Source organism: Choloepus didactylus, chromosome 1 (assembly GCF_015220235.1).
Source record: "Choloepus didactylus isolate mChoDid1 chromosome 1, mChoDid1.pri, whole genome shotgun sequence".
In the NCBI taxonomy this organism is placed as follows: Eukaryota; Metazoa; Chordata; class Mammalia; order Pilosa; family Megalonychidae; genus Choloepus; species Choloepus didactylus.
In genome coordinates, this window is record NC_051307.1 from 77441720 (window position 1) to 77464292 (window position 22573).

Genomic DNA, 22573 nt, shown 5'->3' on the forward strand with positions numbered 1-22573 from the left:
ATGGAGCTCTTCAGGGATGATGGAGCTAGTCTCACAAGTTTATTTCCTCACAGGCCTGGTAAAAGGTGTGTCCTCTGAACATTCCAGGGGTGTGTGAGCAGGTCTTCCCTGATAAATCCACTCTAACATTCCAATCTAAGCTTTTTTTTTTTTTTTTCAATTAAATTCAGTTTTATTGAAATACATTCACACACCGTACAATCATCCATGGTATACAATCCACTGTCCGCAGTATGATAACACAGTTATGCGTTCATCACCACAATCTATCTCTGAACATTTTCCTTACATCAGAAAGAACCAGAACAAGAATAAAAAATAAAAGTGAAAAAAGAACACCCAAATCATCCCCCCATCCCACCCCGTTTGTCCTTTAGTTTTTATCCCCATTTTTCTACTCATCTATACTCTAGATAAAGGGGGTGTGATCCACAAGGTCTTCACAATCACACTGTCACCCCTTGTAATCTACATTATTATATAATTGTCTTCAGGAGTCCAGACTGCTGGGTTGGAGTTTGGTAGTTTCAGGTATTTACTTCTAGCTATTCCAATACATTAAAACCTAAGACATGTTATCTATATAGTGCATAAGAATGTCCACCAGAGTGACCTCTCGACTCCATTTGAAATCTCTCAGCCACTGAAACTATTTCGTCTCATTTTGGATCCCCCTTTTAGTCAAGAAAATACTCTCAGTCCCACGATGCCAGGTCCACATTCATCCCCAGGAGTCATATTCTGCATTGCCAGGGAGATTTACACCCCTGGGAGTCGGGTCCCATGTAGGGGGGAGGGCAGCGAGTTCACCTTTCGAGATGGCTCAATTAGAGAGAGAGAGGGCCACATCTGAGCAACAAAGAGGTACTCAGGGGGAGACTCTTAGGCACCATTACATGCAAGTTTAGACTCTCCTTTGTGGTAATGAGCTTCATAAGGGCAAGTCCCATGCTCGAGGGCTCAGCACATCAAACCGCCAGTCCCAATGTTTGTGACAACATCAACACCAGTCCAGGTGAGGATGTCCAACACATCCGCACCTTCCCCCAGATCCTCGGGGCTGGGGAGGGGGAGGCTGTAAATATATTTTTATTATCTGCCCAAATTACTCTGGGATGTGTCACTATTTCACTCCAGCCTATACTGACCTACCGTATCTCACTTCTTATTCAAAGTTCCATGCAATTGTGGTGTTTGAACAAATCGACTGTAGAGTTGTACCATTTAGAAAATTTAGATCCTGTACCAAATAGATATCTCTTCCCTTGGTCTCATATGGAAGTTGAAGTTTTAAAACACAATCAGTTTCAACCTTTACCCTTTGGCCTGGCTTGCCCTGGTCTTGTCCAGACCTGCTTCATTCATATCACTAATTGAAGTCTGGGCTCTTTTTCAGCCTTTTTTTTTTTTTTTTTTTGACAGTGGCTGTATGCACTAATACTGACATTCATATCTGCCGAGCTCTAGCTCTGTGTTTCAGGTGTCTCAGAGATATGCATTGTTCAGAGACCAATCAGGTTATACGCTAGGGGATCAGCATCTCAAAGTTTAGAGATAGGCATTACAATTCAGGGATAGAGTTAACTGCTGTAAGAGCTTACAATCTAGGAACTATTACAATTATTATGTCCATGTTAGGCTATGTTCTAAGAGTCAATTCTTGAGTTTACACATTGTAGTTAGTCCGTATTGGTGAGGCATCATCCCTCTCACCATGTTTTCTCTAACACTTTTACTCCTATATATATATTTTCCTACAATTTTATAGATTTATATTCACATACCATACATTTATCCAGTGTACAATCAGTTGTTCATGGTATCATCATAAAGTTGTACATTTATCACCACAACCAGCACCTGAACATACTGATTACTACAAGAAAAATTGTTTTTTTTTTAGCAATAAGAAAAAAATGATAAAAAGAAAAGTAACATGTCATACAATACAATATACTAGTAAGGACAGCAAATAACACAGCTACCAAGAATCCCATATTCCTCCCCTATATCCCCCTCTCATATACATTTAGCATTGGCATATTGCCTTTGTTACATTTAATGGAGGTATATTACAATGTTACTGTTGACCATAGACTCCAGTTTGCTTTGATTATGTTTTTTCCTGAATACCATCCCCTTTTCAACTCTCTACATGGTTGACACTCATTTGCTTTCCCACATGCAAAAACATTTTTATATTTGTATATTTAGTAACAGTCATTGGCCACTCCAGTTTTTGCCACGTTATACAGTCCCAGTCTTTATCATCTATCTTTACCTCTGGTGTCATACATTCTCCTATCCCACCTCTTTCAGCTTTACTCACAGACATCTTTGTTCAGTGTACTTACAATACCGTGCTACCATCACACAGTATTATGCTATCTATTTTTGGATCTATGCAATCAATCCTAAACATTCTGTAGTCCTTCAGCATCAAATGGCTGATCTCTGCCCTCTTTCTATCTCCTGGTCACCTGTGTTGTCAGCTTTTAACTCCCAAATTTTGTTCATTAATGTCTGTTTGTATTAGTGAGACATACAGAATCTGTCCTTTTGTTTCTGGCTAACTTCACTCAACATAATGTCCTCAAGGTTCATCCACATTATTACATGATCCATGTCTTTGTTCTGTCTTACAGCTGCATAATATTCCATCATGTGTATATACCACAGTTTGTTTATCCACTCGTCCTTTGATGGACATTTGGGCTGTTTCCATATCTTGGCAATTGTGAATAATGCTGCAATAAACATCGGTTTACAAATGTCTGTTTGTGTCTTAAGTTTCAGTTCCTCTGAGTATATACCTAGCAATGGAGTAGCTGGGTCATATGGCAAATCTATATTTAGCTTCCTGAGGAACCTCCATACTGTCTTCCAGAGTGGTTGCACCATTCTACATTCCCACCAACAATGAGTAAGTGTGCCTCTTTCTCCACATCCTCTCCAGCACTTGTCATTTTCTGTTTTTTTGGATAATGGCCATTCTGGTAGGTATGAGATGATATCTCATTGTGGTTTTGATTTGCATTTCCTTAATAGCAGTGAAGTTGAGCATTTTTTCATATGTTTTTGAGCCATTTGTATTTCCTCTTCAGAAAAATGTCTGTTCATGTCTTTTGCCCATTTTTTAATTGGATTGTTTGTCTTTCTGTTATTGAGATGCAGGATTCCTTTATATATTTGGGATATTAAACCCTTATCTGATATGTGGTTTCCAAATATCATCTCCTATTGTGTAGGTTGCCTTTTTACTTTTCTGACAAAGTCCTTTGATGTACAAAAGTGTTTAATTTTGAGGAGATCCCATTTGTCTATTTGTTCTTTGGTTGCTCGTGCCTTGGGTGTGAGGTCTAAGAAACCACTTCCTATCACAAGATCTTTAAGATATTGCCCTACATTTTCTTCTAAGAGTTTTATGCTCTTGGTGCTAATGTTTAGGTCTTTGATCCACTTTGAGCTAATTTTGGTATAAGGTGTGAGATGGACATCCTCTTTCATTCTTTTGGAAATGGATATCCAGTTCTCCAAACACCATTTATTGAACAGGCTGCTCTTTCCCAGTTGCTTCAGCTTCACTGCCTTATCAAAGATCAGTTGTCCGTACATGCAAGAGTCTACTTCTGAGCACTCAATTTGATTCCATCGATCAGTATATCTGTCCTTATGCCAGTATCATGCTGTTTTGAGCACTGTAGCTTTGTAATATGCTTCAAAGTCAGGTAGTGTGAGACCTCCCACTTCATTCCTCTTTCTCAAGATATTTTTGGCTGTTTGGGGCATCTTACCCTTCCAAATAAATTTAGTTATTGGTTTTTCTATTTCTGTAAAGTAAGTTGTTGGGATTTGAATTGGTATTGCATTGAATCTGTAAATCAGTTTAGGTAAAATTGCTATCTTAACTATATTTAGTCTTCCAATCCATGAACATGGTATGTTCTTCCATTTTTTCAGGTCTTGTTCAATTTCTTTTGGCAGTTTCTTATAGTTTTCTATGTAAAGATCTTTTGTGTCCTTGGTTAAGTTTATTCCTAAATACTTGATTCTTTTGGTTGCTATTGTAAATGGAATTTTTTTCTTGATTTCCTCCTCTTGTTGCACATTACTTGTGTATAGGAACACTACGGATTTTTGTGTGTTGATCTTGTAGCCTGCTACTTTGCTGTATTCATTGACTAGTTCTAGTAGCTTTGCTGTAGATTTTTCTGGATTTCCTACATATAGAATCATGTCATCTGCAAATAGTGAAAGTTTTACTTCTTCCTCTCCAATTTGGATGCCTTTTATTACTTTTTCTTGCCTAATTGCTCTAGCTAGAACTTCCAGCACAATGTTGAATAACAGTGGTGATAGTGGGCATCCCTATCTTGTTCCTGATCTTAGAGGAAAAGCTTTCAGTCTCTCCCCATTGAGTGTGATGTTAGCTGTGGGTTTTTCATATATTGCCTTTATCATATTGAAGAAGTTCCCTTCTATTCCTATCCTTTGAAGTGTTTTCATCAGGAAAGGATGTAGAATTTTGTCAAATGCCTTTTCTGCATCAATCGAGATGATCATGTGGTTCTTCTGCTTTGATTTATTGATGTGGTGTATTACATTAATTGATTTTCTTATGTTGAACCAGCCTTGCATACCTGGAATAAATCCCACCTGGTCGTGGTGTATAATTCTTTTAATGTGCTGTTGGATTTGATTTGTGAGTATTTTGTTGAGGATTTTTGTGTCTATATTCATTAAAGAAATTGGTCTATAATTTTCTTTTTTTGTAGTATCTTTGTCTGGTTTTGGTATTAGGGTGATGTTGGCTTCATAGAAAGAGTTAGGTAGCTTTCCCTCTTCAATTTTTTTGAAGAGTTTGAGCAGGATTGGTACTAGTTCGTTCTTGAATGCTTGGTAGAATTCACATGTGAAACCATCTGGTGCTGGGCTTTTCCTTTTTGGGAGCTTTTTGATGACTGACTCAATCTGTTGGTTTGTTGACGTCATCTATTTCTTCTTGAGTTAATGTTGGTTATTTATGCTTTTCTAGAAAGTTGTCCATTTCATCTAAGTTGTCTAGTTTATTGGCATATAGTTGCTCATAGTATCTTCTCATTATCTCCTTACTTTCTGCAGGGTTGCTAGTTGTATTTCCTTTCCCATTTCTGATTGCATTTATTTGCATCTGCTCTCTCTTTTTTTTCTTTGTTAGCCTAGCCAGTGGTCCATTGATTTTATTGATTTTCTCAAAGAACCAACTTCTGGTTTTGTTGATTCTTTCTATTGTTTTCCTGTTCTCAATTGCATTTATTTCTGCTCTAATCTTTGTTATTTCTTCCCTTCTGCTTGCTTTGGGGTTAGTTTGCTGTTCTTTCTCTAATTCCTCCAGGTGAGCAGTTAACTCTTCAATTTTTGCTCTCTCTTCTCTTTTAATATAGGCATTTAGGGCAATAAATTTCCTTCTCAGCACCACCTTTGCTGCATCCCATAAGTTTTGATAAGTTGTGTTTTCATTGTCATTTGCCTCGAGGTATTTACTAATTTCTCTTGTAATTTCTTCCTTTACCCACTGGTTTTCTAAGAGGGTGTTGTTTAGCCTCCATATGTTTGTGAATTTTATGACCTTCTGCCTTTTATTTATTTCCAACTTCACTCCGTTGTGGTCTGAGAAAGTGTTTTGTATAATATCAATATTTTTAAATTTGCTGAGACTTGCTTTGTGACCCAACATGTGATCTATCCTAGAGAATGTTCCATGAGCACTTGAGAAAAAAGTGTATCCTGCTGTTGTTGGATGTAGTGTTCTATAAATGCCTGTCATGTCTAGTTCATTTATCATACAATTCAACATCTCTGTTTCTTTAGTGATCCTCTGTCTAGATGTTCTATCCATTGATGAGAGTGGTGTATTGAAGTCTCCAACTATTATTGTAGAGGTATCTATTTCTCCTTTCAGTGATCACAGTGTTTGCCTCATCAATTTTGAGGCATTCTGGCTTGGTGCATAAATATTTATGATTGTTATGTTTTCTTGATGAATTGACCCTTTTATTAATATATAGTGTCCTTTGTCTCTTTTAATTGTTTCACTTTTGAAGTCTAACTTGTCTGATATTAATGTAGCTACTCCCGCTTTTTTCTGGTTGTTGTTTGCATGAAATACCTTTTTCCAACCTTTCACTTTCAGTCTATTTTTGTCCTTGTGTCTAAAGTGAGTTTCTTGTAGACAGCATATAGATGGGTCCTATTTTTTAATCCATTCTGCCAGTCTGTGTCTTTTTATTTGGGAATTTAATCCATTTATGTTTAGTGTTATTACTGTAAGGGCAGTACTTTCTACTACCATTTTGTTTTTTGGAATTTATATATTATATCTTATTTTTTCCTCTCCTTTTACCTTTCCTGATAATCTTCATTTCTGCACTCTTCTCCAACTCTCTCTCTCCTGTCTTTTCCTATCAGCCTGTAGCACTCCCTTTATTATTTCGTATACTGCCGGTCTCTTATTCACAAACTCTCTCAGTGTCTGTTTGTCTGAAAATGTTTTAATCTCTCCCACATTTTTTTTTTAATCATCATTTTATTGAGATATATTCACATACCACGCAATCATACAAAACAAAGTGTACTTTCGATTGTTTACAGTACCATTACATAGTTGTACATTCATCACCTAAATCAATCCCTGACACCTTCATTAGCACACACACAAAAATAACAAGAATAATAATTAGAGTGAAAAAGAGCAATTGAAGTAAAAAAGAACACTGGGTACCTTTGTCTGTTTGTTTCCTTCCCCTACTTTTCTACACATCCATCCATAAACTAGACAAAGGGGAGTGTGGTCCTTATGGCTTCCCCAATCCCATTGTCACCCCTCATAAGCTACATTTTTATACAACTGTCTTCGAGATTCATGGGTTCTGGGTTGTAGTTTAATAGTTTCAGGTATCCACCACCAGCTACCCCAATTCTTTAGAACCTAAAAAAGGTTGTCTAAAGTGTGCGTAAGAGTGCCCACCAGAGTGATCTCTCGGCTCGTTTTGGAATCTCTCTGCCACTGAAGCTTATTTCATTTCCTTTCACATCCCCCTTTTGGTCAAGAAGATGTTCTCTGTCCCACGATGCCGGGTCTACATTCCTCCCCGGGAGTCATATTCCACGTTGCCAGGGAGATTCACTTCCCTGGGTGTCTGATCCCACGTAGGGTCTCCCACATTTTTGAAGGAAAGTTTTGCTGGATATAGAATTCTTGGTTGGCAGTTTTTCTCTTTCAGTATCTTAAATATATCATGCCACTGTCTTCTTGCCTCCATGGTTTCTGCAGAGAAATCTGTACATAGTCTTATCGACCTTGCCTTGTATGTGATGGATTGCTTTTCTCCTGCTGCTTTCAGAATCCTCTCTTTGTCTTTGGCATTGGACAATCTGACCAGTAAGTGTCTTGGAGTAGGTCTATTGGGATCTATTCTATTTGGGGGTACATTGTACTTCTTGAATCTCTAATTTTCTGTCTTTTATAAGAGTTGGGAAATTTTCAGTGAATATGTCTTCTATTACTCTTTCTGCCCCTTTCCCCTCTCTTCTCCTTCTGGGATACCCATAACACGTATATTTGTGTGTTTCATGTTGTCACTCAGCTCCCTAAGACCCTGCTCATATTTTTCCATTTTTTTCACCATCTGTTCTTTTGTGTGTATGAATTCGAATGACCTGTCTTCCAGTTTACTGATCCTTTCTTCTGCCTGTTCAAATCTACTGTTGTGTCCCTCCATTGTGTTTTTCATCTTCTCCATTGTGGCCTTCATTCCCATGAGTTCTGCCATTTGTTTTTTTAAGTTTATGAATTCTTCTTTATGGTCATGCAGTATCTTCTTTATATCCTTCAGCTCTTTTGCTACATCTTCCTTCATTTCATTGAATTTATTTAGCATTAGTTGCCTCCACTCCTGTGTCTCATCTGAGCTATTAGTTTGTTCCTTTGGCTGGTCCATGTTTTCATGTTTCCTGGTATGGCTTGTTATCTTAAGTTGTCTAGGCATCTGATTTTCTTGATTAGTTTATTTTGGAGCTTGTTTTCTATCTTTTACCTAGCGGTTTTCTTGTTGGTTGGCTTTGTTCTCTGGCCTCTGTTACTCAGTTCAACTTATTCTAGACCTCTAACTTAGGTTCTATTTAGTTGATCAGAATTTTTCCCCTCTTGTTTTTTCTGTTTCTTGCTCTGCCTCTATGTAACCTTTTTTGAGTGGGTCTCCTCAGATATGGTCGACCCTAGTCAGATTTTCCCAGTCTAGTGAGGCCCAGGTCTCATTGGGAGGGTATGGAGTTTTCCTGAGAATGAGACCCTTCTATGAGGCATTTAGAATTGGTGCTTTTCCTTTCCTGTCCATCAGGTGGCGCTTGCCAGCCCACAGCTCCCCCACCAGTGTAAGGAGGTATGTAGACTTTAGTTCTCCTGGTGACTCTGATCCTGTCAGGGGCGTGGCTGACTGAAGCTGGAATCTGAATTCCAGCCCCTGGGGTCTGAGTTCCCAAAAGGAGGACTGCCAGTTGAGCTGGACCTCCCTCCACTCTCCCAATCCTCAGAACTCCAGTTGTCTCTTAGGGGCACTATTCCCTTCTCCCCTCTCCTCTTTGGGGCCTCTCCAGGTAGATTCCTTGGTCAGCCTGAGTTGCCAATTAAAGACAGGGGTGGAGACCTTCAGTAGTGAATACAGAACTCAAAGGCACTGTGGGTACTCTGTCTCCCCCAAGCCCAGCCTAGTCCCTCAACCTGGGCCTTCCAATAGAAAATAACCACATATCTTACTTTTAGATTAAAAAAAAAAAAAATAGAAATGAAAAACAAGAAAAAGAAAAAAGAAAAAAAAAAAAGTCTCTTTTAAAAGTCTTTCCCCAGCCTGGAAGTTTTGTCAGCGTCAGAATAGAGCATTTAAAGATATGCTTTGGGCTATTGTCTGATAATTACTCTCCAACAGCTTCAGTTCCACCCCTGCCAGGGGGCTATTGAAATGCAAAAAGATAAGGGATCAGTGAGAAGCCAGAAGGGACAAAATGTAGGGGAAAAAAAAAATGGCTTTTTTGGAGTCTGGGAATGGGTGCCCGCTTTTACGTGCCCCCACTTCTCGGAGCCCAGCCCTTCTTTAGCACCCCAGCTCCCAAAATTAGTTAATTAATTTGTTAATTAATTCTGCAGTTGAGGCTGGGTTGAGCCTCCCCTCTTGCCCTCAGCAGATTGCTGTTTTTTGTTTTTTTTTTTTCTCCCCCCCTTTCAGGGAGAAGGCAGCAAGACAGTCTGTGAGGTCTGGGTGGGGAGGGGCGCCAGACCCCTGATCCGGGGATCTTACAGTGTTCGCTGCGATCTCAGCTTTTCCTCCAATTCCAAACTTGTGTCCAAAGTGTGACTGGTTACTGGAGACCCCGAAAACACTGTTTCATATAGTTCTTGGGTAATTGCCAGCTGCTTGCCACGGTTTTCCCCTGGGCAGGCCTGGCTTAGGGATGGATAGTGACATAAGGACATCAAAGCTGCTGAAGCATTTAAAGACACAAAGCTCCAATCTAAGCTTTTGAATGCCCTCCTTTACATTATACCTGGGCACTTCTGGCATTCTGACTTCATGTCATGTCAGCCACCTTTTGATCCATGTTTTAGCCAACCACCCAACCAAACTGTTAACATCTTCTCTAACCCCTTGAGCTACAATGCTGAATGCAGAATCTCTGCTTTGTGGGCCCATATCATTAAATTCAGCCTGATCCAACTTTATATTCCTTCCACCATTGTCCTACACCCTTAATACCCATTTCCACACATATTCCCCTGATTTTCTCTCTGTATAAATTGGAAAACTCTTGCAGTTCTTTTGGAGCATAGTGTACTTCCTCATGGGTCACACTTTGTACCTAACCCTTTGGGGTCTGTTGGGACTTTAGCCTAGTTATAGGTCTTGAAGCAAAGGCTAGTGGTGGGGGTGGGTCATGAAAAAAATTAGAAGTATCCCTCAAGCCATTTACCTCAGGACATTCTATTGTAGTTTCATCTTGTGAAACAAGATTAATCTCTCCAGACAGAGGAATGGGGGCTGCTTCCTCAGGGGAGGTGATTATAGTTTAGGAGGCACTGATGGTTGATCGCTTTAGGTGGAGTTTGGATGGCAGACTCCTCAGGGCAGACTGGAGATTGGGAGGCTGTTTCCTCAAAGCAGGCTGGAGGTTAGGTAGCTGTCTCCTCAGGGCAGACTGGAGGTGGAGGGGCTGTTTCCTCAGGGCAGACCATTATGGGTGTATCTAGCAAAGACTCAGCAGAATCCAGACTTCCAATGTCCTCACTGCTATTATCATCAATCCACATGTTCCCATCCCAAGTTTCAGGATCCCATTCTTTTCCAATCACCATCTTTACTTTAACAGCAGACACCCTGTGAGGTTGAGATTTTAGTTTACATTGTAAATCTGCTACTTGCACAATGAGACTCTGGGTCTGGTTTTCAGAAATCTCAAGTCTGTGGCCACAGGAAATAAGCTTTTCTTTCAGGGCACACATAGAAACCTTTACTTTTTTTTTTTTTTTTAACAGCACTAAGTTTCAAATTTGAAACCTTTAGCTCATCCCTTTCTCTTATAATTTTATCTAGCATATCTAAGAGCAACCAGCCAACATCATTATACCTCTTAATTCTGCAAAACTTTGTTAAGGTGTCAAAAACACTGTCACCCAGAGCTGTGCTTTGTACAAGAGTATGATTAGGTGAATCAAATGGTGATATTTTGCATATCTCCATTGCCAACTCACTCCATGGACTGTCAGTGCCATCTTGAGTACTGGAAATGGAGTCATTAGTGACCTTGAATCTAATCACAGTAGAAAACCAATTGTAAAACCCATTTTAAGATTCTGTTTCTCAAGAATCACTCCTGGTACCAAGCTGTTAGGGTTCTCTAGGGAAACAGAACCAACAAGAGATCTGTAAATATAAGATTTTATATAAGTGTCTCAAGCAACTGTGGGGATGCACGAGTCCAAATTCCATACAGCAGGCAGTGAACTGGCAACTCCAATGAAGGTGTTCAATGAACTCCTCAGGAAATGCTTTACTGGCTAACCAAAGAAGAAGAAATGAAGGTCTTCTCTCTCTGTCTCTTAAAAGTCTTCAACTGATTGGATTAAATCCAGCCGATTGAATTCTCTCACTGTGGAAGACACATCCTTTGTTGATGCACTCATTCACAGCTGCAGTCAATTGACTGATGATATAATAAACCAGCCTTCTGGTTTATTAACCAGCCACAAATGTCCTTGCAGTAATGGTTAGGCCAGTGTTTGCTTGACCAGACACCTGGACGCTATCATCTGGCAAAGTTGACACATGAACCTAACCATCACAGATGGTTTCTTTAACATAATATGTAATAGCAGAAAATTGGAAACAACTTATGTGTGCATTGGTAGGGAAGAATAGAAGCTAGTATAGCCACTTAAGGGAGAATCTATGGGAGTTAGATTGAGTGAACTCCATCTGTACGTACCAGTATGGGTAAACTCAAATGTAATTTACAGTGTAAAAAAAAAAAGCAAGGCATAGAAGATTATGTAGGGTATGGTACCTTTTGTTTGAATAAAAATACAAATTGTTATTTTTATATGGCGGGTAAGACATTTATAAAAATATGCATGGAAAGTATACGTGCCAACTTCAGAATAATGGTTACTGCTAGGAAAGGGAGGGAGGGGAAATGGAATAGTGTGTAGGAATAACTGGTTTTATTTCATTTCTTAAAGAGTTGAACTAAATATGGCAAGATGTGAAAGTATGAATCTAGGTAATGGGAACACATGTGCTGTGCCAGTTTGGATGTATGTCCCCCAAAACGCCATGTTCTTTAATGCAATATTGTGGGGGGAAGAGGTATTGGAATCCTTTGATTTAGTGTTTCCATGGAGATGTGACACAATCAACTGTGGGTGAAAGGTTTGATTAGATTGTTTCCATGGAGGTGTGGCCCTGCCCATTCAACGTGTGTCCCGATTAGTTTACCAGAGCCCTAAGAAAGCTCAGACAGAAGGAGCTTAATGCTGCAGCCAAGAGAGACATTTTGAATAATGCACAGGAGCTGAGAAAGGAGCTGGAACACAACCCAGGATCAGCAGACGTCAGCCAAGTGCCTTCCCAGCTAACAGAGGTTTTCCAGACACCATTGGCCTTCCTTCGCTGAAGGTATACTTGTGTTGATGCCGTACGTTGGATGCTTTATTGCCTTAAGACTGTAACTTTGTAACCAAATAAACCCCCTTTATAAAAGCCAAGCCGTTTCTGGTGTTTTGCATAACAGCAGCATTAGCAAACTGGAACACGTGACTTTACTTTTTATATGTAATATTTCATGCATAAAATCAAATCCTCATATCATGTTGATTATAGACCAGCCACACTTTGTCCCTTTGTCCTGGGGAAGGTGCTATACCTGTTGCTTAGCATGGCTGCGTTGCCTTGCAATGTGAAGCTCTGGAGAAAGGAGAGGAGAAGCCCTGTCCGATGATGTGCTGGGTGCTTAGTGGTCTCTGCCAGTCCTCCCACAGCCACTTTGGGCGTTCTCTTCTTCCTGTTCTCCTTGGGCTCTGTGTGGGTCCAGCTGCTCACCACTCTCACCATTAAGGCCACAAGGTGTATCAGTGCTGAGAATTCCAGCCTCATTGCTTGGTCCCTATTGGATTCTTTTAAATGAGTGTTCACTTGAGTTCTGGTTTAGGGTAGGCTCTATTTCTTGGTCCAGAGCCTCTAGGCAAGTAATGCCTAGCTAGGAATTACTTTATCTGGGAGTCGTTTTGTCTTTTCAGGTGATATGCAAAATTATCTATCAGGAGTATGTATGGTGGTTGTTTTATTTGTTGTTGTTTGTTTTAGCTCACAGATGTGTACAGTTCATCGCCATCTCTGAGTCGTTACTTTACTTCAGTTGAAATAGTGGACTTCAGGTAAGCATGTGGAGTGTTACATTTTAGCCTTTTTCCCTGGAAAGAGTCCTCCCCTCCCCCCTTTTACCTGGCATGACTTTTCTGAGTCTCAGAACACTAAGAGGACCAATAATAGATAGAATCCAGAGTTGTCAGGGCTGGGAGGGTCACTTATGAACCACAAAATAAACTCCATTGTTTTACAAATGAGAAAAAATGAAGCCCAGATTAGTTACATGATTCAGCCGAAGTCAAACAGAAGAAAGAAATGCCAGTTCCCTGTAAACCATTCCTTTTGAACAGTGGATGCTCAAATAAGCTAAGGAAAGAAATAGAATTGGATCTCAGATAATGATGTGATATAAGTGATATACTCCTTATACTGGCCTTTGCTTTCAAGGAATACAAGTAATATTCAAAATATAAAGATACATACTAGAGAAAGAGTCACCTTCTGCCCCCTACCCCTACCCTTAGACAATGTATGTGCCAATCAATTCCACACACTTAATCAATTCTACTCCCTTCTACAGAATTAACAACTATCAACAGTTTGGCGTGATTTCTTCTATACCTGTATTTACTGTATATAATATACCTGTATGCATATGCACACACACATATATTTCTTCTTTTTTAATTTCCCTCAGCTATTTAATATTCTTGAGATATCAAAAAAACAGTATATGCAGGTAGAGGAATCATTTTACTATCTTTTTGTATCATTAGGACTGTTGACGGGGATTTAAACAAGATTTACATGACCAAGTATTATTATCCACTCTTCCTAAGTTATCCCTGGAATGTGACCATCAAAGACTATATTAAATTGGGATCTCCCTCTCAAACCGTACATTTTCCAGAGCATAAACTTAGTAGACGTGGGAGGGGAAGCATGTAAAGCAGGCTGTCGTGCTGCGTGGTAGTACCAAATGGGCCTGAAGCCTGTAAACACATACAGTTGCAGGTTGCCTTGGCAACAGCATTATTTCTCCCTCCTTAGAGACTCCCAGTGTGCATGTCGCCTTATGCTGACATCTTCTGACGTTGCTCATTTTAATCATTTTAGCCAGATACCATTGGTATTAAAGTGTCGGCAGAAAAGGGAGAAATGCATAAAATGTTCCGACCCACCACACTTTCCTCCATGCCCTCACCCTAACTGAGCAGAATTAAGAGAGGAAAACCCTGAAAGCCTTAAGGGTCTTTGCAAGAATCCAGTCCCATTTTATGGGTCTAGAGGGGGAGGGAAGATGTAACAGGGGTGGGGGGAAAATCTGTCAGAAAGCTCAGTCAAACATGGCTAGAAATGTGTGGCCAAACAAAGTGAGAGAATTGTTTTTAAAAGTTATTTGAAAGAAAAACCAAGGGATGTTTAGTATTTTGGCTAAAGAAATTCTGTCTGGAAGATATTTTTGTTTGTGTTGAGAAAAGTCCAGGCACAGTTTCTAAAACATTGAATTGAGAAACAAAAAACATTGCCTCCAAAAGGATATCTCTGCTGCTGCTGCCGCTGCACTCAGTCCTGGGCTGGTCCAGCTGGAAACTGAGAAAATACCTGGCTCACAGGACCTACTCCAGCGGTGGGCAGGTGCAGCCCACAGGGTTCCTGAGATCCGGCTTCTCCCTCGGAAGTCGTAAATTCACCCGATGGCCTGACCCAATGGGACCAGTCAGACTGGGTCAGGCTGGGTCAGGCAGCCTGAGCCTCTGACTCGGCTTCTGACCTGACCTTCTGAAAGTCAGCCTCTGGTGCTTTTCGTAAGCTGGAGTCCTTGCCTGTGGGAGTGCAGAGTGACAGTCTGTAAAGGCGTTGACTATCATTAGCGATAATTGGAGAGGGTGGAGCACAGGGAACTAGTAATGACACCTGCAAACTAGGGTAGCTGGATTCAAGTTTGGAAGTGCATTTTCTGCTTACCTGTAATACCTAAAAGTGTCACTCCTAAAAGCATTGCTCAAGAGTCCAGACTGAATCTTACTCATGTTTGAACCAGCGTTTGGCACACTTCTTGCCACCAGGAGAGTTTATAAACAGTTCTGTCAGCCACATCAATATGCAAGGATTGACCTATGCAACCTGTGGCCACAAGAGGGAGCTCCTTGCCTGTCTGCAGCAGGGCAGCGTTACGATTCCCTCTAGTGCCCTGGGTGTCCATAAAACTTGTCCTGGGGTGATATCCCAGATGCGGCCACCTGTTAATTATTTTATTGCTGGCTCTTAATCTGGGCCATCTTGAATCACAGTAATTGCATAAGTGTGAAAAACCTAAATGTTGAGGTAGTATTTAATTAGCAACATAAGCCATTAATTAACTGATAACTTTATGATTATCTTTCTTTTGGAAATGGGAAAGATGAGTTCTAGGAAGATAGAAACTCCTCCCTTTCCTTAGGTCACATTACTGAGAGTTCCACAACTTGGTCCTGCTGCTGTAGGGGCCTCTGGACCTGTAAATGGGACAAAAAGCTTCTCACATTGGGGACAAACTGGTAGGTCTGAGTTCCTGCTGTGCACAGGCAGTCTCTGTGGCGTTCAGGGGTTCTGGACCCTGCCTGAGGTGGGGAGCTTTGGGGCCATATTTAACCATGTTTATAGGCTAAATAAAGAACTGGTTAAACTGAATAGCACTGACACTTGCTGGGGCAGGGAGAGAATATGGAGAAGGGAATATATGAGGAGAAAAGGGCAGGCTTACCTAGCTTGTCTTAGGGAATAAAAGATTGGCATTGGGGCAGACAATATGCATGACAAGCCTTGGGATCTTCCTTGATAGCTTGGCCCCTTTTCTCTCTTTGGTGGCCTCTCCCAGTGGGAGAGGGGGATGGGTACTGGGTGGAAGAGGGAAGTTAGAATCACTGCAGTTTATGTGGACCAATGGGAGGATTCTTCTAGGACTGCACTTTCTTCCAGGACAGAATATCACTTGCATTTTCCACTGGAAGAACATGCTAAACTAAAAAATGTTATTGCTAAAATTGATTTCCTGAGTTGCAACATGATTTTCTTCATGTGTTTTACTATCTCTGTTTGGTTTGCCTTATAGTGGTGAAAATGCTACAGTAACTTATCACCTGCAATTTGGAGTTCCGTTGGAAGATGACAGTTTTATGAAGTATATGATGAGTGAGGAGTTGGTGCTGGGCATTTTGCTGCAGGATTTCCATGATCAGAACCTATCTGGTTGTGAAACTCTGGGACTTGATCCAGCATCCCTCTCTCTCTCTATGGTAAGTAAAGCAGGTAAAGAAGATGATAAAAAGTAAACATGTTGAGGGCCGATAGTCACCTTTGGTGACTTGGTATTGTGTCAGACCATTCATTCGTTTATTCAGCCCATGCTGTCTATGTGTGGGTGATTGTTCTGGTTTGCTAATGCTGCCATTAAGCAAAATAACAGAAATGGATTGGCTTTTATAAAGGGGATTTATTTGATTACAAAGTTATAGTCTTAAGGCCATAAAGCATCCAAGGTAAGGCATCGACAATCGGGTACCTTCACTGAAAGATGGCCAATGGTGTCCAGAAAACCTCTGTTAGCTCAGAAGGCACGTGGCTGGTGTCCATGTGCTTCCAGGTGGCATCTCAAAATGGCGTTCTCCAAAATGTCAGTGTCAGCTTCCAATGGCCGTCTTCAAAATGTGTCTCTCAGCTATAGCTCTCTGCTCCTGTGCATTCTTCAAAATGTCTCTCTTGGCTGCAGCTCTCTCCAAAATGTCATTCTCAGTTGCTCTGAAGTCCTCCTGTTTGTGAGCCCCTTTATAAGATTCCAGTGAACTATTCCAGGCCTACGCTGAAGGGGCAGGGCCACACCTCCATGGAAACATTCAATCAGAGGTCACACCCTAACCAAAGGTGTCATTCACAGTTGGGTGGGTCACATCTCCATGGAAACAACCTAATCCCAATAACCCAACCTAATCAACACTAACATGTCTGCCTCCACAAAATTGCATCAAAGATAATGGCGTTTTGGGGGACATAATACATCCAAACTGGTACAGTGATGTTCCAGGTTCTACAGAGGTAACACAGTCCCTGCCTTCACAAACCAGGTAGTACAGCTGGAAAAAAAATCATGGGAAGAAGAGACTATGAAGATGAGGATTTTTAAGTGTTTCCTTGTCCCAGTTGACCCACATTCTAAGGCCCATATCCCACTTGACAATACATTAGCAATCTTCATGGAAACAGTGAAGTAAGTGTTGAAGACTTTGAATTAAAGGGTTTAGCAAAATTGTTGAAAGATTATCCCAAGATGGGGAACTTATTTTTTTTCTGTTGAAGGCCATTGAGTCCTTTAAGAAATTAATAGAGGAGCATAGAAAGGCAAAATATTTTCTTTTCTTAGAAAACTATAACATATTTACTCATCTACTTTAAAATTAAGAACAGAATAAGGAAATTTATATTTATTTAATATATGTAGCAAACACCCCACTTGTCAGGTTCTGAGGTCTTGAAACTCTGTACAAACACAGCAAAAAGGAAGGCGGGAGGGAAAATGACTCCAAGCCTTTGCAATGTCCTTCTGCATCTCTACTGAAGCTTTACCCCTCACTTCTCTCTTTTCTTTTTTCACCTCTGATTCCTCACTTGGAAGCATGTGGGATTTTGTTGTTTTAATGCTAACAGTCTTGGATATTTTGTTTTCTCCGTCACAATTCTTCAGAAACGCTTTCTGACACATTAATAGCTGCTGAATAAATATCAATTGAGTTAATGGAAAAAACAAACGAGAAGGAACTGTAGTTAGCACCAGGCCTTGCACCTGCATCTAGAATCAGAGGAATAGGGCAGAGTGATTATAAGTACAAACATGTTACTATGTAGTGAAAGGACAGGTGTTTGTTAGGGTGACAATTTTTTTTGATGAGGGGAGGGGAAAGTAGACTGATCTTGGCTTAAGAAGGCAGAAAATTACATAAAGCTGTTCTTAAAGATTTCTTTTCCCAAATGAATAAAAAGAATGACCTTCAAGGAGCCAAATTTTAGCTGATTGGAAAAATCTCATATAATGAGATATGAAAGGTATATGAATGTTACCATCACAGAGCATCTTGAGGAAAAAATGTGTGTCTTTGGGCCAGGAAGACGACATACATGTAGAGAGTGAAGTGGCTGTGCTCTATTTACAAGAATTTTTTTTAAAAAAACAAAATTTCGACCCTGATTTGTACATAGGCAGGAGGTCAACCCCGTGGCAGCTGCTACTGTCCCGTGACGTGTCTTGTGTCTTCTGAGGCCCTCTCTATTAAATGGCAGCACCAGCCTTCCAGACGCAGGCGGAAGAGGTGGGAGGAGGGTGAAAGCGGTTGAAGATGATGAATTTGGGAGGTCTGACAGGGTGCAAGAAAGGAGGACTGTGTGCTCAGTCAAAGAGCCTCAAAGACATTTCCTCTGGCAGACACTATGGCAGCCTCTGGGAATGCAGCCGCAAGCTAAAAATGTCCCTGCTCCTCAGAAAGTTCTACTCTTTTTCTCTCAGAGTTTCTTCTGTGGGGTTTTTCTAGGATCCCAGGCCCTAATTCCAGGGCAAGAATTTGCATATCTGAGGTATTTTGTATTTTCAGGAATATTTACCAGTCCCCACTCAAATCAGAGGTTAGGTATTGATGAGTTGGAATGTGGGGGAGGAAGAAAAAAGAACCAGAGAAAACAGGCCCAGGGAAGGGGTTAGTTCAGAGGCAAACCCCAGAGAGGGAAGAGATGCTGAGGGGAAGGGGCAGGGGGTGATTTGGAGGCTGCTGGGAGGGATCAATGAGGCCAAGTGGATTCTTAGGCCAGCTTCCCCCATTCACATGAGCTGTGGGTGTGGTGGGGTCACACTCAGTCCCCATGACTAGTGGGGCAACCAGTTTCTCACAGTGATAATGTTCTAATTCTTCAAAGAACAAAGATTCTTAAATCTGTTTGGCTCCTATGCCCCCTTCAAGAATTTGAAGACAGCCATGTACCTTTTCCCTAGAAAAAAAATTCCCACACAGAGTCCCTCCCTTCATACAAAATTTTGCAACTAGTTCCAGGGATTCCAAGGCTCCCCGAAGCCAGACCTGCATGTCTGTACGTTAGAGGCGGAACCTTAAATTAGATGGCAGTTTGGATTTGTATGTGTCTGCATGTGTGTGCCTCTCATTTTCTAATTTGCAAATGCAGTGGCTGTTTTGACATGGCTGTGGGCATATTTTTATGCCTTATGAAAATAAAAACTTCCCTTAATGTATTATTATAAAGCAATTTTGAAAGACTCCCTTACCCCACCCCTCACCCTGACCCTATCTTCAAACTTCACCTCATGAACAGGGTAGGGCCGAATAAAGTGGGGAAGTCTGTTTTCACAGATGTCAAAGAATAACTCAGTGTTAGTTATTTTTGGACATGGGTTAGTTATTTTGTGCTGTTTTTCTCACACGTGAAAGAATCGGCTAGTAAAATGAGTAAGAGAGAGGAGGAAAAAGTTCCACGCAGTGGGGACAGTGAATCTTGTTTGCATATTTTGGGGATAAACCGATGAGCCAGCTACTGGCAGGCAGGCTAGTGCGAGTGTTGTATCCTTGAAAAGGTTTCCTGGGTTATCCAGGAAAACCATTTTGGTTGTTTATGGATTCTCTGGAAGACTTGGAGAGTTTAGAGGCAGAGCAGTTCTTCTCCAGGTTGGGGGTTGGGGGACGGTTGTTGTCTTCCAGGGGTGTTTGGAAATGTCTGGAGACATTTTTGAGGCCAGGGGTGCACACGACTGCACTCCACAGCAAAGAATTATCAAGCCCTGAATATCAGTTGTGCCGAGCTTGGGCAGCTGCTCCAGAGCACACAGGCGTCTCTGCAAAGATCTGCTCCTGTTCTTGGCAAGAGCACCTCTGCCTTAGGCCAGAGCTTTGCCATTTCCCTCCTCCTAAGTTCTCACATTACATTGTGCAAATTCTTAAAAGCTGAAAATTTATAGGTATTTTTGTGGTTAGTTTATGAGAAAGGGTTGAATACTAAAATGTCCCTGGCATCAAAAAGGCCACATCAAAATAATTGCCGTATGTCATAAATTATACCCAAACAAACAACAAATGATAAATATTTTTGCCTTTTGAAAAGTAATCAGAGTTGTGTGTGTGTGTGGGTACACATTGACTGAAGAGTCAACTTCCTCTGTTGGGAATTTACAAACATTCTGATTTTACTAACATAAGGCTTTGTCAGTGATTTAAAAATTAGTGACTTTTACTTGTCTGCATTTTCTTTACAGAATGAAGGTCTGTCTATGTCTGAAAGCAGCCCTACACTGAGTTCTGGAGATGAAGAAAATTCATTCCACTTTACAGAAAAGATTCCATGAATTAATGTAGAAGTGCTTGCCCGTGGCTGGCGGGGTGGAGGCTGACCGTTATCTCGTTCTGCTTGGTCACGCAGCCTGGCTCCCTGCCCAGCACAGCAGTGCCCGAGTGATGCCCAGGCTGGGTGGTGTCTTGAAAAAGGCATGAAGCTCGAAGCCTGATGGGGCTGGGGGGCGGTGGGGTGGGCAGACTGTGCAGCATGAAGTCTCTGCTGTTTTGCAGCAGCGGCTGCTTGCACCCACACGTGGACACTTTCCCTTTAGTGTCAGGGTGCTGCTCTGCATGGGGTGCCTGCTTGCAGACGGGAGCCCACTAACCCGTGCTGGTGGAGAGGGAAACGGGTAATGTGAGCCACCGGGACCAGGGAGAGGCGAGCAGCTGGCCAGGTGAGGGAGACCTGAAGCATTTCCTCACTGAAATTCCTCCCCCTCTCCGTTATACGTGATCTACCTCTAAGCAAGGCTGTGAAGAAGAGGAAGGCGCTTCACAGGACCAGCGCAGCATAGTTTTGTGTCTACTTTCATAACCTCTAGCTGGATATCCTAGCAAACCTGTCTCCGTCACCTTGGAATATGTTACTGTGTTATAGAAATATGTATTTATATATATGTAGCTATGGAAATATGTGTTTATTAATCATTTCTTAACTTCACGTTGTTCCTGTCCCTTCTGAACACCTGTTTTGGAAGCATGGGTCTGTGTGAGTTTTGGACATATTACTATCATTTTGGATAGTCTACCGATTTATATCCTCATAAACTTCCACCAGAGAATCGCTAAGACACTTGACATCTGCTGTGGATAGTGCACGTTGGCTTTTCATTGCCCAGAGTGAATTCCCTTCCTTAAGATCCAGTGCCTCCAGGCAGTGACTGTGTATCTTATTAAAGGTGTTTGTGAAGCAGGAACAGGCATTCTCTTTTTGAAATGAACTGTTGGAAGCTTAATGCCAGATCATTTGGGGGTGGGGGTAGTTTCAGCGACTGTGTTGGTGAGCTACAGACACAGAACTGCCTGTCGCGGTGGAAACGGCCCTTGTTTTGTGGGGGGAATTGCTTTGCTGGTGATTTTTCCAGCAGAAAGGGTTTTGTGGTCATATAATGAGATCGCTAGGCTGGAAGTCAGGGGGAGGCACAGCTGCCTGTAGGTCAGTGTGTGTATCTCAGGCCAGATTTGACCTGAGCTCTTTATCACACATGGAACTGGACAGTGTGAATTTGCTTTCGTATTTAACTAGAAGAGACATTTATTGTAACTCTGTCTCATTTTAAGGATAGTTCCTTAAACTAGTGAAACTGATGAATTTCCCCTCTTCCTCTTTATTTTTTACATGTCAAATGTGAACTGCCTTGTGTTTGTATTTTCTGCAATATAATTAAGAACTTTAAAAGAGATTGATTTTAAAACATTTGCAATAAATTATTTTTATGGATGCCTTGTCACACTCGTGTACTTCATAGGTGTTGCCTCGCCAGCCCGTGCTTTGGGCTGGCGTTTTCTTGTAATGGACGGTGTTGGAAGTGATCTTTTCATTTCCCTGAGGGGTAGATTCCTCTTCTGAGTGGATCAGATGGGGCTGGACAGGGTTCTCCCTCCTGTTCCGGTGAGAGCCAGGAGGGGCCTTCCATCCCTGCACTTCCCCTGAGGCCCCCCTTTGGCAGGGCCACGTGCCTGGAAGAATCTGGGGCTGGAACACGGCCGCTTTGTCTAGAGACAGAGTGTGATTTTGTCCTTCCCTTCTACGCTGGAAAGCACCAAGATGCAAGTACCTTGTTTTGGCTTTTGACTACTTTTCAAGTCAGGGAGGACTTAATATAGCTTTGACTTTTTTGCCCACATGGGTAGAAAGAAATGACCTTTGTGACTAACCGTTTTGAGGAGTGTGAAAAATGACAATTTACATACACACTTCTGCTACTGGAGGTAAATTTCTCAGCCATCACACATCTTAATAACAAGCACAATGCCTGGTGCATAGTAAGGTTTCAGCATACAACTGTGAAATAATTGAAGAATTGGAGAAGAAAACTGTTCTTTTCTGGCAAAGCCTTAGATATGAATAGAATGGATACAACCTGACCAGCAGAACCTCCTCCCAATAGAAATGCTATCCACAAGTTCAATTCTTTTTTCATTTTCAATTTAATTTACTTCTATAGATTTTCTTAATGGTGTGTTCTGTTGAAGGCTGTAGGGGATACCACAGAAGGGTAAGCCAGTAATAAAAGAACTTGCTAGTTTTAAAAGGGAATGACTTTTATTATCTTGGAGGGTCTTCACAGACAAAACAGAAAACAGCAGGGAAAA

General features: G+C 41.3%; 1 protein-coding gene across 1 annotated transcript in view; it reads left to right on the top strand.

The window, feature by feature from the left end:
• Positions 1 to 21673, top strand: part of C1H3orf52 (chromosome 1 C3orf52 homolog) — a 56000-nt gene extending 34327 nt beyond the window's left edge. Inside the window, exons 4-6 of the mRNA XM_037835329.1 lie at positions 12891 to 12961; positions 15988 to 16171; positions 20179 to 21673. Coding sequence (XP_037691257.1) covers positions 12891 to 12961; positions 15988 to 16171; positions 20179 to 20268 — 345 coding nt within the window. The 3' untranslated portion in view covers positions 20269 to 21673. The remainder of the gene's footprint in view (positions 1 to 12890; positions 12962 to 15987; positions 16172 to 20178) is intronic.
• Positions 21674 to 22573: the final 900 nt, after the last annotated feature.